We start from the raw sequence: 12,474 nt of genomic DNA, 5'->3' as shown, positions 1-12,474 counted from the left end.
CCACTGTGCTACAGGCGCCGAGCCACCAGTATTCTTAGTATGTGAAAACTATGTCCATTGGTATTTTTCACAACTGCCAGGACTAACCCATCTGGCCTAAGACACAACAAAATCATAATATTCTTTCTTGTGAGGAAATTTACAATCTCAGACTAACACATGGTGGAAGAGGGGGCTCTGAAAGGGATTGACCAAGGGGACAAAGCAATTAGAATTTATATTTAGTAGGGTGAAATGAAATAAGGAACAATCTGAAAGAGAATCACTCCCTGTGATTCCAAGTAACTTGGAATGGAGGTGCTCATAGAAACTTAGTAAAAATTAAGTAGAAGGAAAGAACAATGGGTATCATAGAGTAATAAGACTATTTCTGAGTCAGATCTCACACGAGAGTGAACAGGTTAGCACTGTCAACCCAAATAACAAAGACAGAGAGGCTTTTTTTTCTTTTTTAAGACAGAGTCTCACTTTGTTGCCCTTGGTAGAGTGCTGTGGCGTCACAGCTCACAGCAAACTTCAGCTCTTGTACATAGCTGATTCTCTTGCCTCAGCCTCCCGAGTAGCTGGGACTACAGGAGACCTCCACACGCCTGGCTATGTTTTTGTTGCAGTTTGGCCAGGATTGGGTTTGAACCCATCACTCTCAGTATATGGGGCCGGCGCCCTACTCAATGAGCCACAGGTGCCTCCCAAGAGAGAGGCTCTTTTAAAAGAAATAATGTTTATCTGGGTATAGAGCATTGTAATGGGAATGCCACTGTAATATGCCATTGTAAACCACGTCTGTATTCAGGGGGGTAAAGAAAGAAAAATTTTAGGGCGGCGCCTGTGGCTCAGTGGATAGGGCGCTGGCCTTATATACGAGGGGTGGTGGGTTCAAACCTGGCCCCGGCCAAACTGCAACAAAAAAATAGCCAGGCATTGTGGTGGGCACCTGTGGTCCCAGCTACTCGGGAAGCTGAGGCAAGTGACTCATCTAAGCTGTAGGAGCTGGAGGTTGCTGTGAGCTGTGATGCCACAGCACTCTACTGAGGGTGACAAAAAAAAAAAAAAAGAAAGAAAGAAAGAAAAATTTTAAAGGGAAAAAAGTGAAGATTATATAATTATTTTGAAATAATTATTCTTCTCTACAAAGATCAGTAACAAGAGTGACACCAAGTCTAAGGCTGAACAGGCAGTTGCTAGGTAGATTTCCTTATAGATGTTTTTGTTTTTATATATTTTTTATTTTTAGAGATAGGGTCTTGCTCTATTGTTGGAGTACCATGTCTGCATCATAGCTCACTGCAGCCTCAAATTCCTGGGCAATCCTCCTGCCTCAGCCTCCCATGTAGCTAGGACTATAGCAGCTCACCCCCAAACTTGGCTAATTACAAAATTTTGTTTTTAGGAATGGGGTCTCCCTGTGTTGTCCAGGCTTATCTCAAACTCCTGGACTCAAGCAATTCTCCTGCTTTGGCCTTCCAAATTGCTAGAGGTACAGTTGTGTAAGCCATAGCACCTGGCCTGAAGTTTTTTTTTTTTTTTTTTTTTGTATAAGTTTGCGATGGCCTTTGTGTGAGATTCTGACTTTTGCAGAGCCCTTTGTTTTTGTTACGTGTGTGTATCAGGTAGACAAAGGTGAGAAACCTCTCTTCGAAGCTGTCCCTGGCTCCATCACAGATTTCTTTTTTTTTACGTTAGTGACTCCATTTTGATTCTGGTAACTTCGACAGCAACATTAGATGTGAACAATGTATACAGATGTTTATGAGGCAAGAATCAAGCACTGTACATTGTTCAGTTCAACTCTTCTGTTCACAATTATTTCCACTTAATCTTAGACATGTATAAAAACTTTACTACGAAATTGTGTGATGTTATTTTCTTGGATTTTAAATTGTAGTTGAGTGGTATTAAACATTAAAAAAGTTCAAACTTTGGGCAGCGTCTGTGGCTCAGTGAGTAGGGCGCTGGCCCCATAATCAAACCCAGCCCCGGCCAAACTGCAACAAAAAAATAGCCGGGCGTTGTGGTGGGCGCCTGTAGTCCCAGCTACTCAGGAGGCTGAGGCAAGAGAATCACTTAAGTCCAGAAGGTTGCTGTGAGCTGTGACACCACAGCATTCTACCGAGGGCCATAAAGTGAGACTCTGTCTCAAAAAAAAAAAAAAAGTTCAAACTTTAAGGCCAGGCACAGTGGCTCACACTTGTAATCCTAGTACTCTGGGAGGCCAAGGCAAGTGAATTACCTGAGCTCACGAGTTGGAGACCAGACTAAGCAAGAGGTTTTATTAAAAATAGAAAAACTAGGCAGGCGTTGTGGTGGGCACCTGTAAGGAGGCTGAGGCAAGAGGATGGCTTGAGCCCAAGAGTTTGAGGTTGCTGTGAGCTATGACGCCATGGCACTTTACCCAGGACACAGAGTGAGACTCGGTATCAAAAAAAAAAAAAAAGAAAAGGCAAAAAGAAAAAGGTCCAACTTTAACTTAATGATTTTGTTGGCTATTTTCCCATAACTAAGCAAATTTAGGTTTGTTTTCATTAGAAGAGTAAATAATGGAAAGATTCTTAACAGGAGCAAAGTCCTATTAATGCTTTCTCTTAAGGAGAAGTGGGTTAATTGGCTTAGATCTATTTTAGAGGTAAGATAATACTAGGGGATTACAGGAAGTAAAAATCTACTTATCCTAAATACCTTTCAGAAATTCATGACTACTAGCTTTTAGTTCCTTAAATTAGATGTATACAATAACTCCTCTGTGAGGCATCCCCAGGTATTTCTCAAGTCTTGGACTGAGCTGAGAGACAGAATGACATACTTATATAAGTTGTATTTCTCTTTATTCTTTTCTGACTCACCTTCCCTTAGGTTCCCACACCCTTTAGGTGAAGAGGCAGAATTATACTCATAATGCTTTTAATTCTTCAGATTGTTACTGTATGTTCTCCGGAGACCATGAATCTAAAGGAGCACAGGATTTCCTGGAACTACCTTTAAAAGCAAAAGCCTAGAATTCCACTTCTAGCGTGATAATATCAGGAGCTGCGCAGACCCCTCCGCAGCAAAACTAAGGATAATTATTAAGGGACACCACTGAAGCTCTTCGGACATGGTCTCAGGGGCATAAGCAAGTGAAGAAACATTTATTCGAGAAAATCTATTAAAGCTCAGAAAAATCCTGGACTCTTTGAGAAAGGACCCCCTCCTTCCCTTTCACCTCCCAGCTCAGCACAGTGGAAATTGCTCTCCAGACTGGTGCAGCCAAGAATATAGGGTTTTCCCTCTTCCCAGCCACCAGTCAGAGGGCTCTCTTTCCAGGAAGTATAAACGGTCAGCATTTCTCTTCCTGCCTCCCATACCTGTTTCTTTTTTGTTTTATTTCATTTTATTTTATGTATTTATTTATTTATTTTTGAGACAGTCTTACTATATTGCCCTCGGTAGAGTGCTGTGACATCACAGCTCACAGCAACCTCAAACTCTTGGGCTTAAGCGATTCTCTTGCCTCAACCTCCCGAGTAGCTGGGACTACAGGTGCCTGTGACAACGCCCGGCTATTTTTCTGTTGTTTTTGTAGTTGTCATTGTTGTTAACAGACCCAGGCCAGGTTCGAACCCGCCAGCCCCAGTGTATGTGACCAGCACCCTAATCACCGAGCCCAGCACAACAGCACTGAGCCCAGACCTGTTTCTAAGACTAAGTTCCAGGCAAGTGTGACTGACAGGGGATGACTCTCTTCTTCCTCTCAACCACAAACCCTGGGATGGAAGCTCAGCACTGAGAATTCTGGGGCCTCCTCATGCTTGCCCTGCTTGTGAGCTGATGGTTCCACACCGGGAGAAGCCAGCTAAGAAGACCTGAGTGCACTGCCCTCTCCCTCTAGAGCGCTACACTCCTAGAGTGGGGGGGTCCTGCAGAGAGACAGGTGCCATTTTCTCACTTCCAGCTCCAGAACCATGACTTGGAGATTTTGCCTGAGAAGAGAAGCACCTTACATCACAAACAGCTCCTAATTTCTTTCCAGAGGACCTGACTTCTTTTGCAAGGATGTACTGAGAAGCTTAAACCAGGGTACTCTCAAAAACAAGGGATGCTCCACACTCCTTCCCTGCATGTTCCACTTGGCTGTTCTAGAGTTGTATTATAATAATTATAAGAGGAAGGAGGTGGAGGGGAAGAGGGGAGGGGAAGAGGAAAGAGGTGAAGGGGAGGAGGGGAAGGAGGAAAACATAAAGGAAAGTAAGGGGCGTGGGGGCTCACGCCTGTCATCCTAGCACCCTGGGAGGCTGAAGCAGGTGCAGTGCTTGAGCTCAGGAATTCAAGACCAGTCTGAGACAAAATGAGACCCCATCTCTACTAAAAATAGAAAAACTGGGCGTCGGCCTGCAAGATAAGATGGCGGTCTCCACAGGAGTTAAAGTTCCTCGTAATTTTCACTTGTTGGAAGAACTTGAAGAAGGACAAAAAGGAGTAGGCGATGGTACAGTTAGCTGGGGCCTTGAAGACGACGAAGATATGACACTTACAAGGTGGACAGGCATGATTATTGGGCCACCAAGGACAAGTTATGAAAACAGAATGTATAGCTTGAAAGTAGAATGTGGACCCAAATACCCAGAAGCTCCTCCGTCAGTTAGATTTGTAACAAAAATTAATATGAATGGAATAAATAATTCCAGTGGCATGGTGGATGCACGTAGCATACCAGTTTTAGCAAAATGGCAAAATTCATATAGCATTAGAGTTGTACTTCAAGAGCTAAGACGTCTAATGATGTCCAAAGAAAATATGAAGCTTCCATAGCCACCAGAAGGACAAACATACAATTAATTTTAGTGGATCTCAAACTTGTCTTAAATCAACAACCTTTTACTCATGTTAATGTCTTGATTAAATATCACAATGCAAAATACCCACACATTAAGTAAAGGAATTTCTTTCTTTTTTTTTTTTTTTTGCAGTTTCTGGCCGGGGCTAAGTTTGAACCCGCCACCTCCGGCATCTGGGGCTGCTGCCCTACTCCTTTGAGCCACAGGCGCTTCCCTAAGTAAAGGAATTTCACCTGGTAAACATGACCTGGACATTTGTAAGAATATATCTAACATATGTACACCCAGTATGTTTTCAGGTAACGAGGAAAAATGCAGCACATTTTTTTTCTCTTATTAAGGCACTGTCATTTAAACATAAACCTGGAATACACTCTAAATAGAATTCAGGTTTACAAGATGAAAGTGTGAAGAGGGGTGTCAGATGGCAGTGGAAGCATGTGTGTTTTTGAAAAGTAAAAATCTCCAGAAGGAAAAACAGAAACGGCATGCTTTATCCATCTTGCTTAGTGAAAGAGCTGCAGCTGAAATTGTTTAAAGTTGCAGGTATAATGAATATTGTCGCAAATTGTGTTAATTTTTGAAGCAGTGTGGGTGCTGACAAATAGTAGTATGAAAAATACGTTCAGGATTGTTTTGATACCTGTATTTATAATAAAATGTTGGGGGTGGTGGTGATGAGTTTCTGTTAAAAGTTGTTCCTGTGTGTTACATGTAACAGACATGGTAAATATTTGTTTACAGTCTTTGTTTAACAAACCATGCATTTAAGTTTAAGTGAAGTCAACAAAAGGTAATAGGGGTATGGAGATGTGATTTTGAGATTAAAATTAGTCTTAAAATATAAATAAAATGTGGAACGTAAAAAAAAAAAAAATAGAAAAACTGAGGCAAGAGAATCACTTGAGCCCGAGATGGAGGTTGCTGTGAGCTATGACGCCATGGCACTCTACCCAGGCTGACAGTTTGAGACTCTGTCTCAATAAAAAAGGAAATAAGCTCCTTTCCTTTTATCAAGTGGTCTTGGCACCCTCATCAAAAATCAGTTAATGTTTTTTGCTAATGAGCAAATTCTGTTGAGAGGACTAAGGAGGTTTCTGAAAAGTTAATAAGTGTCCACCAGATAACTCTCCCTCATGCTAATGCTCCATTCTTCATAACATGCCCACTGATGTACAGACTGATTCCAAATATCTAACACCTTCAAAAATGCATCACTAAATCGCTTTTTTGGAGAGGATATGCCGAGAACTTCAAGTGCGCACCTCCTCATATCCAGTGTTGTCAAGTGATAGGAAGAAGGGAATGCTGAGCTTTTGTAACAACGAAGAGATGTCTGTGCTGGGTCTTTTATGAATTTATTTTGACTACATGTTTGTATATAACTTTACTGAAAAAATGAGTTTAAAGTGTTTATTTACCCTGTGTTATATATGTGTGTGTATAAGTGTATGCACGTGTGTGTATAAACTTTATACCTTATTTATTTACTGATCTTCAAGTTGATGTTACATGAACATCTGTTACCTTCTTTTTTATAATAAATAGTTTCCTTGCTGCTTTTATGAGATATAACCATTTGAGTAGATGAAGCATAATTTATACCCACTGTGGTTGGTTTTCTTTTCTTTTCTTTTTTAAGACAGAGTCACACTTTGATGTCCTTGGTAGAGTACCATGGCATCGTAGCTCACAGCAACCTCAAACTCTTGGGCTCAAGCAATTCTCTTGCCTCAGCCCTCCGAGTAGCTGAGATTTCAGGTGCCCACCAGAGCACCCAGGTATATTTAGAGACTGCGTCTTGCTCTTTCTCAGTCGGGTCTCAAACTCATGAGCTCAAGCAATCCACCTGCCTCGGCCTCCCAGAGTGCTAGGAGCCACATAGGAGCCTGAGCCACTGAGACTAGATTTTTTTTTTTTTTTTTTTTGAGATAGAGTTGCTCTCCATTGCCCGGGCCAGAGTGCCATGGTCTCAGCTTAGCTCACAGCAACCTCAAATTCCCGGGCTGAAGCAATCCTCCAGCCTCAGCCTCCCAAGTAGCTGGGACTACAAGCATGTGCCACCATGCTCAACTAACTTTTCTATTTTGAGTAGAGACTGGATTTCGTTCTTGCTCAGGCTGGTTTCAAACTCCTGAGCTCCTGATCCTTCCTCCTTGGCCTCCCAGGGTGCTAGGATTATAGGCATGAGTTATTGCATCTGGCCTGTTTTTTTTTTTTAATTGTGGTAAAATTTACACTAATTTTAACCCTTTTTGTATGTGCATTTAGTGGCTTTAAGTACATTCATATTGTTATACAACTATTCGTCTCCAGAATTATTTCATCATGCCAAAATGAAACGCCGTACCTATTAAACAACAACTTCCCATTCCCTCCTCCCCTGCAAACCCTTTCTCTATGAAGCTGACTATTTTAACTAGCTCATTTAAGAGGGATCACAATGAAAGGTGTAAACGATGGGACCCAGAGTCTAAGCCACATAGGAGATGTTTAGGCCAGATTTATTGAAAGGGGAGGATGACCTGCCTGGACAGTGCGAAGATGGAGTCTCCTAGGGAAAACAGGACATGAACTCGGATTATTCCTTCAGCACTGGACACTTCTTGCAGCAGTAAAAGAGGTTCTGATGTTGGAGGAAGCAGGCGGTGGTGGGAGAGTAAAGGGGTTGGTGGGGTGGGAGAAGAGGGAGGGCCTTGGGGTTCTGGGGCAGGGTTAGGGGGTAGAGGAGCCGTTGGAGCCCATAGCAGCATCATGACTCTATAGAGTAAGGAAGGTAAGGTGAGAGTTCAGGGGAAGATACAGGGGGCAGAGCAATAGTATGTGGGTTGAGCATGATTACCAGAGCAAGAGCAGAGGGAGGCAAAGGCTGGAAGATAGGGAATTTTGCTCCACCTGCCGTTTTTTATTGTTTTGTAGAAATTATTTAAGTTCTTTAAGATATTGATTAAAGGTCCCATTTTCTAATTTGTATTGAGATTGAAGACACCATGGGGGTATCTCTTTGGAGAGGGGTGAAAGGGCCAGCTCCCACATCTCAGATGTCCTTTCCTTACCTGGGTGGAAAAAAAAGTGTCCCTTATTTCCCAAGAACCAGGAGTGAAACGCAAAAAAAGACTGAGAAAGGTCAGGCATCTCTATTTTTTTCTCTGAGAACTTAAGGTCCCAGGACCTTGAAAAGCCTAAAAGAAGGTCCAGCACTGGGCTTGAAGCAACAAAACGAAAAATGAAACAATTTGAGGCCCTGGAACCCAGAAAAGTGCACAGGGCTTGGACAAAACCCTCTAATTGGGCGTGGACAAGAAGCAAGAGGGATGTGAGGACAGAGAGGCAGGGAGTGAGCTGGAGGGGGGTTTGTTTGAAGCTATTTAGAGATCTCACATCTGCACGGCAGTTGGGGCGAAATCCTCCAAGACTGACAGGCAGGTCAGCAGAGTTGGTCTGGGCACAACTGGACTAGGTTCTGAGAAAACTGGGGTGACCAGGGCAGGTGGCAGCCAGCCTCCAGTTAGCCACCAGTCCTGGGTTCTGGCACCAGGTGGAAGGTGTAGACAGTGGTGCCCAGATACAAGGCCGCAGAGGGTTCAGGCTAAGTTTATTGAAAGGAGAGGGTGACCCACCTGGGCGGTGCAAACATGGCGTCTGCTCCTGGGGGGCAGTTAGAGACCACTGTCATATGGGGCAGTAGGGGTGGGCAAATTCCACAGCTTGCCTGGAGTTAGGGTCCTTTGACATGCACTTCTGGGGGATGGGACTAGCCAGATCCTTTATGTATTGTCTTAGGAGGAGAGACGCAGGAGGAAGAGGAGAAAGGGTTAGTGTGTGGCTGTTAGCCCCCTCCAACACACAGTATTTGCCCTTTTGTGTCTGGATTATTTCACTTAGCATGACGTTTTCAAGGTTCCTTCATGCGGTAGCACGTATCAGAATGTTGTTCTCTTTTATGGTTGAGTAATATTCCATCGTATGTATATACCACATTTTATTTATTCATTAGTTGATGGACATTTGGGTTGTTTCCACCTTTTTGCTATTATGAACAATGCTGCTAGGAACACTGTTGCACAAATATTTGTTCAAGTTCCCGCTTTCGATTCTTTGAAGTACATTATGCTCAGAAGTGGAATTGCTGAATCCTGCGATAATTGTCCATTTAACTTTTTGAGGAATCAACATACTGTCTTTTACAGTAGCTGCAGCAATTTATGTGTGATAGTTGTTAAGTTAAATTACAAGAACTGGTTTTTTGCTATAGGAAAGTGACAGCTGGATACTCTAATACAGAAAGTCTGTCCCTCGGCTGATAGTGTATGTTGTTACACAGAGTTGTCTGCTGAATGCTTTTTTTGCCATGGTGATTAATTACCAGCGCCCAGAGCGTTAGGGGCTGTGTGATGGAGGGGTGGGTCAGAAAGAACGGTGGTCAGGGATGTCAGCAAGTACCAAAAATAATTCCACATCCCGGCCACTCTTTTGGCATGACTCATCTGACTTCGTATCGGAGGGGATGAATAAGAGTGAGGAGGAGAGAAAGGCAGAGGTGGTGAGTTTAGACAGCGAGACTGAGAGACTGCTGAGTCTGACCTGCTTAGTGTGAAATTAACATCAGCCAGGAAGTTTTCCTTCCTTCCCTGCTTCAGCTCAGTTGTTTTCAGAACATTTTTTTTTCTTTCTCAAGCTTCCATTATCTATACATTACACAAATGACTTACGACCTTAAACAAATGGACCTTGTCGGTGAAATGCAAACGTCCAATGGTCTTTATCAGAGACTGAGAGGAAGGGAAAAAGAGAAGAGATTGAAACACTGATTTATTCTACTTGTATCAGATTAGTCTCCTCCTGAAGCCATGGGAAATCACAGTGCTCTGGTATCTGGAGAGAGGGGAGTGCAGAGGCATGTCCGCAATCTTTATTTCCGGTGGTCCTTTCCGCAGGACGACTTTCCGGTCTTCCCCGTGGCAAAGCCTTTCTCTGTGATACCAAAACAGAGAGTCTTCTAAAGGGCCGGTGTAGATTCCACATACTTCTGCTAGCTAAGAGAAACAACATTTTCTGTATATCACATCAAACATCATTTTGGGGGGTGTAAAGATGGAAATTTCCCAATAATTTTTCTAACACCCTGTTGAAAAGGAAGGTCTGGTGGACAGAGCAAAATCCCTCTTCTAAAAACAATGCTCTGTGGCTCAGTGTTCTCCAACTATGGGGAAGAATTGTGAGGACTTCAGACTATAAAGGTGGTAAAGAAATGGAGTCAGATTATTGAACTTTAGTATCCTTATATAACCTTGTCCAAGACATTTACTCCCAGGAGACTCAAATCCCTCAAATTTAAGATGGGAATATTGAAGGATTCTTTGAGAATTGAATAAAATATAGATAAATGAAAAAGCTTTTGCCAACAATTAGGCATGAAATTGGCATTCTGTATGATGCACCTGTTAACAACTGTGCTGTGTAAATGATAGCTGTTTGCGGTTGCTGACTTGCGTATACACCCACTTCTGATTCTTCAGCACTGCCAAATAGCATTCAAACGTGTTTACTAGCATTTACTGTATGGGCACATTTGCTTCATTCACTGCTGTCGTTTAATTTTCATGGTAACTCCGTATACCAGTCACTAATTACATTTGAAAAGTTCCTAGGAACACTGTCGACTAAATTGCCAAAGTAAAATAGCTCTGAAAAATGCTTTTCATGCCTGGCTTTTAGCCAGTCCCCAGCTGAGCAAGTTGCCACAACCCCCTCCTTACCCACTTTTGGTGCTACCTGTTACTTCCCCCAGTGAATCCTACCTAGCATTCTCCCATAAATGATCTTTTCAAAATATGAGAATTTGTTTACTATTCTGGTTCCTCCTTCATGGAGGAGGCACATGCTGTATCTAGTAGGCCAGCTTGATACTATCTCTGTAGCCGGTTTAATTTTTTTTTAAATTTTGAGACAGAGTATTACTCTGCGCTCAGGGTAGAGTGCTGTGGTGTCATAGCTCACAACAACCTCAAACTGTGGCAGGGGGAGGGGGTCAAACAATTCCCCTGCTTCAGCTTCCTTAGTAGTTGGGACTACAGGCACCTGCCACAATGCCTGGCTAGTTTTTCTATTTTTACTAGAGACAAGGTCTCGCCTTTTGGCTCAGGCTGGCCTCAAACTCCTGAGCTCAGGCAATTCACCTGACTTGGCCTCCCAGAGTGCTGGGATTACAGGTGTGAGCCACGGCAACCAACCTGTAGTAGTTTTAATATTAACGGCATGATTATGAGCTTCTTAAAAACTGCAAGTTAGAATGATATGGAGATCTGAAATCCTCTAGTCTCTAAGTTTGTAACTGCATTATTTGAATAGATATTGCTATCTAAATTTTGTTCGCAAGTTTATGAGAAAGTACATCAAAATAGCTTTTGTATGGTTAAGTATGTCTAGTCAAAGATACAGTCAATGGTACAGTTTCTTTTTCTTCTAAATACTTATGGGAAAATACCTTCAGATTCACATTCCTGAATTCCATGTTTTCTTTCCAAGGCATAACATAACGTCTTGGGATCATCCCTTGCTTTAATGAAAACCGCGGCAAATGAATCTCTTCATACCTGAAAATTAGGAAAGCAAGAAGAAAATGTGTCTTATGAGTTAAATACAGTTGTTTTAGTGTCAACCCTGGAAATGGAGACATGTTGGGACTACTGGAGCTTCAGGACAGAAAGATGTGCCATTGAGACCTAACAGGCAATCAATTCCCTAAGTCCCCTCATATCACAAAGATCAAAAGTCAGGGCTGGGTTTCTGCACCTCCAACTACACATTCCCCTTTACGATTTGCCCATGAAGTCCATTTTAACCTGATGGTATAGGATAGGCAGAGTATAGTGATTTTTGTCTTAAGCCTACCCATTGTCTAAAGGAAATCTCTAGATAGTCACAAAAAACCCAGTAACTATATTGGTTTCATAGTTTATATATGCCCCATATATAAAGTCTGACTTAGGTCAGACTTAACTTTCCCTGGACACATTTTCCTCTGGAACATAAAGTTAGATGTCATAGATGTCAAAGGGAAGCACATGGTTATTGTCCTTGTCTACATAGCTCAGATTGCAAACAAGGAAACAGAAACCCCCAGAACCCTTAAGTCCTCACTTATTCTTAGTAGGCTTTTGCAAACTCTCATTAGAGCAGCTCTTGGTGAGTTTCGGTAAGGTAGGACAAGTGTCTTTTCCTGAAGCCATCACTGCCTGCAGTGACTGGAATTCTCATCTAGAATTTCTCTAACTCACTAGACTAATTATGATGACACTGCTGCTCTGATGTAAGATGTTTTGCTAGCTTCACACCAACTCTTAGCAGTTACATTACCAGCTGATTAAGAATCTCGTGCCCACAGCTCAGTGTGTAGGGTTCCGGCCACATACACAGAGGCTAGTGGATTTCAGCCCAGCCTGGGCCTGCTAAAAACAACTGCAACAAAAAAATAGCGGGGCAGGCTCAGTGCCTGTGGCTCAAGTGGCTAAAGCGCCAGCCACATACACCAGAGCTGGCAGGTTTGAATCCAGCCCAGGCCTGCCATACATCAATGACAACTGCAACCAAAAAATAGCCAAATGTTGTGGTGGGCTCCTGTGGTCCCAGCTACTTGAGAGGCTGAGGCAAGAGAATCGCT

General features: G+C 42.7%; 2 protein-coding genes across 2 annotated transcripts; one reads left to right on the top strand and one right to left on the bottom strand.

Moving 5' to 3' along the window:
- The first annotated feature begins 4,361 nt into the window (after positions 1-4,361).
- Positions 4,362-4,913, top strand: LOC128568784 (ubiquitin-conjugating enzyme E2 variant 2-like). The gene has a single exon (XM_053566655.1). It carries the CDS (start codon positions 4,378-4,380, stop codon positions 4,783-4,785), a length of 408 nt encoding a protein of 135 aa, XP_053422630.1. The 5' UTR covers positions 4,362-4,377; the 3' UTR covers positions 4,786-4,913.
- A 4,693-nt stretch (positions 4,914-9,606) lies between these two features.
- TEX43 (testis expressed 43) lies at positions 9,607-12,043 on the bottom strand. The gene is made up of 3 exons (XM_053567154.1): positions 11,955-12,043; positions 11,299-11,407; positions 9,607-9,847 (listed from the first exon to the last, which is right to left on the bottom strand). The coding sequence occupies exons 1-3, from the start codon at positions 12,041-12,043 to the stop codon at positions 9,638-9,640; spliced, it is 408 nt and encodes a 135-aa protein (XP_053423129.1). The 3' UTR covers positions 9,607-9,637.
- Positions 12,044-12,474: the final 431 nt, after the last annotated feature.

The sequence above is a fragment of the Nycticebus coucang genome, chromosome 17 (assembly GCF_027406575.1).
Source record: "Nycticebus coucang isolate mNycCou1 chromosome 17, mNycCou1.pri, whole genome shotgun sequence".
Classification (NCBI taxonomy): domain Eukaryota; kingdom Metazoa; phylum Chordata; class Mammalia; order Primates; family Lorisidae; genus Nycticebus; species Nycticebus coucang.
This window is presented reverse-complemented; position numbering and strand designations above follow the sequence as displayed.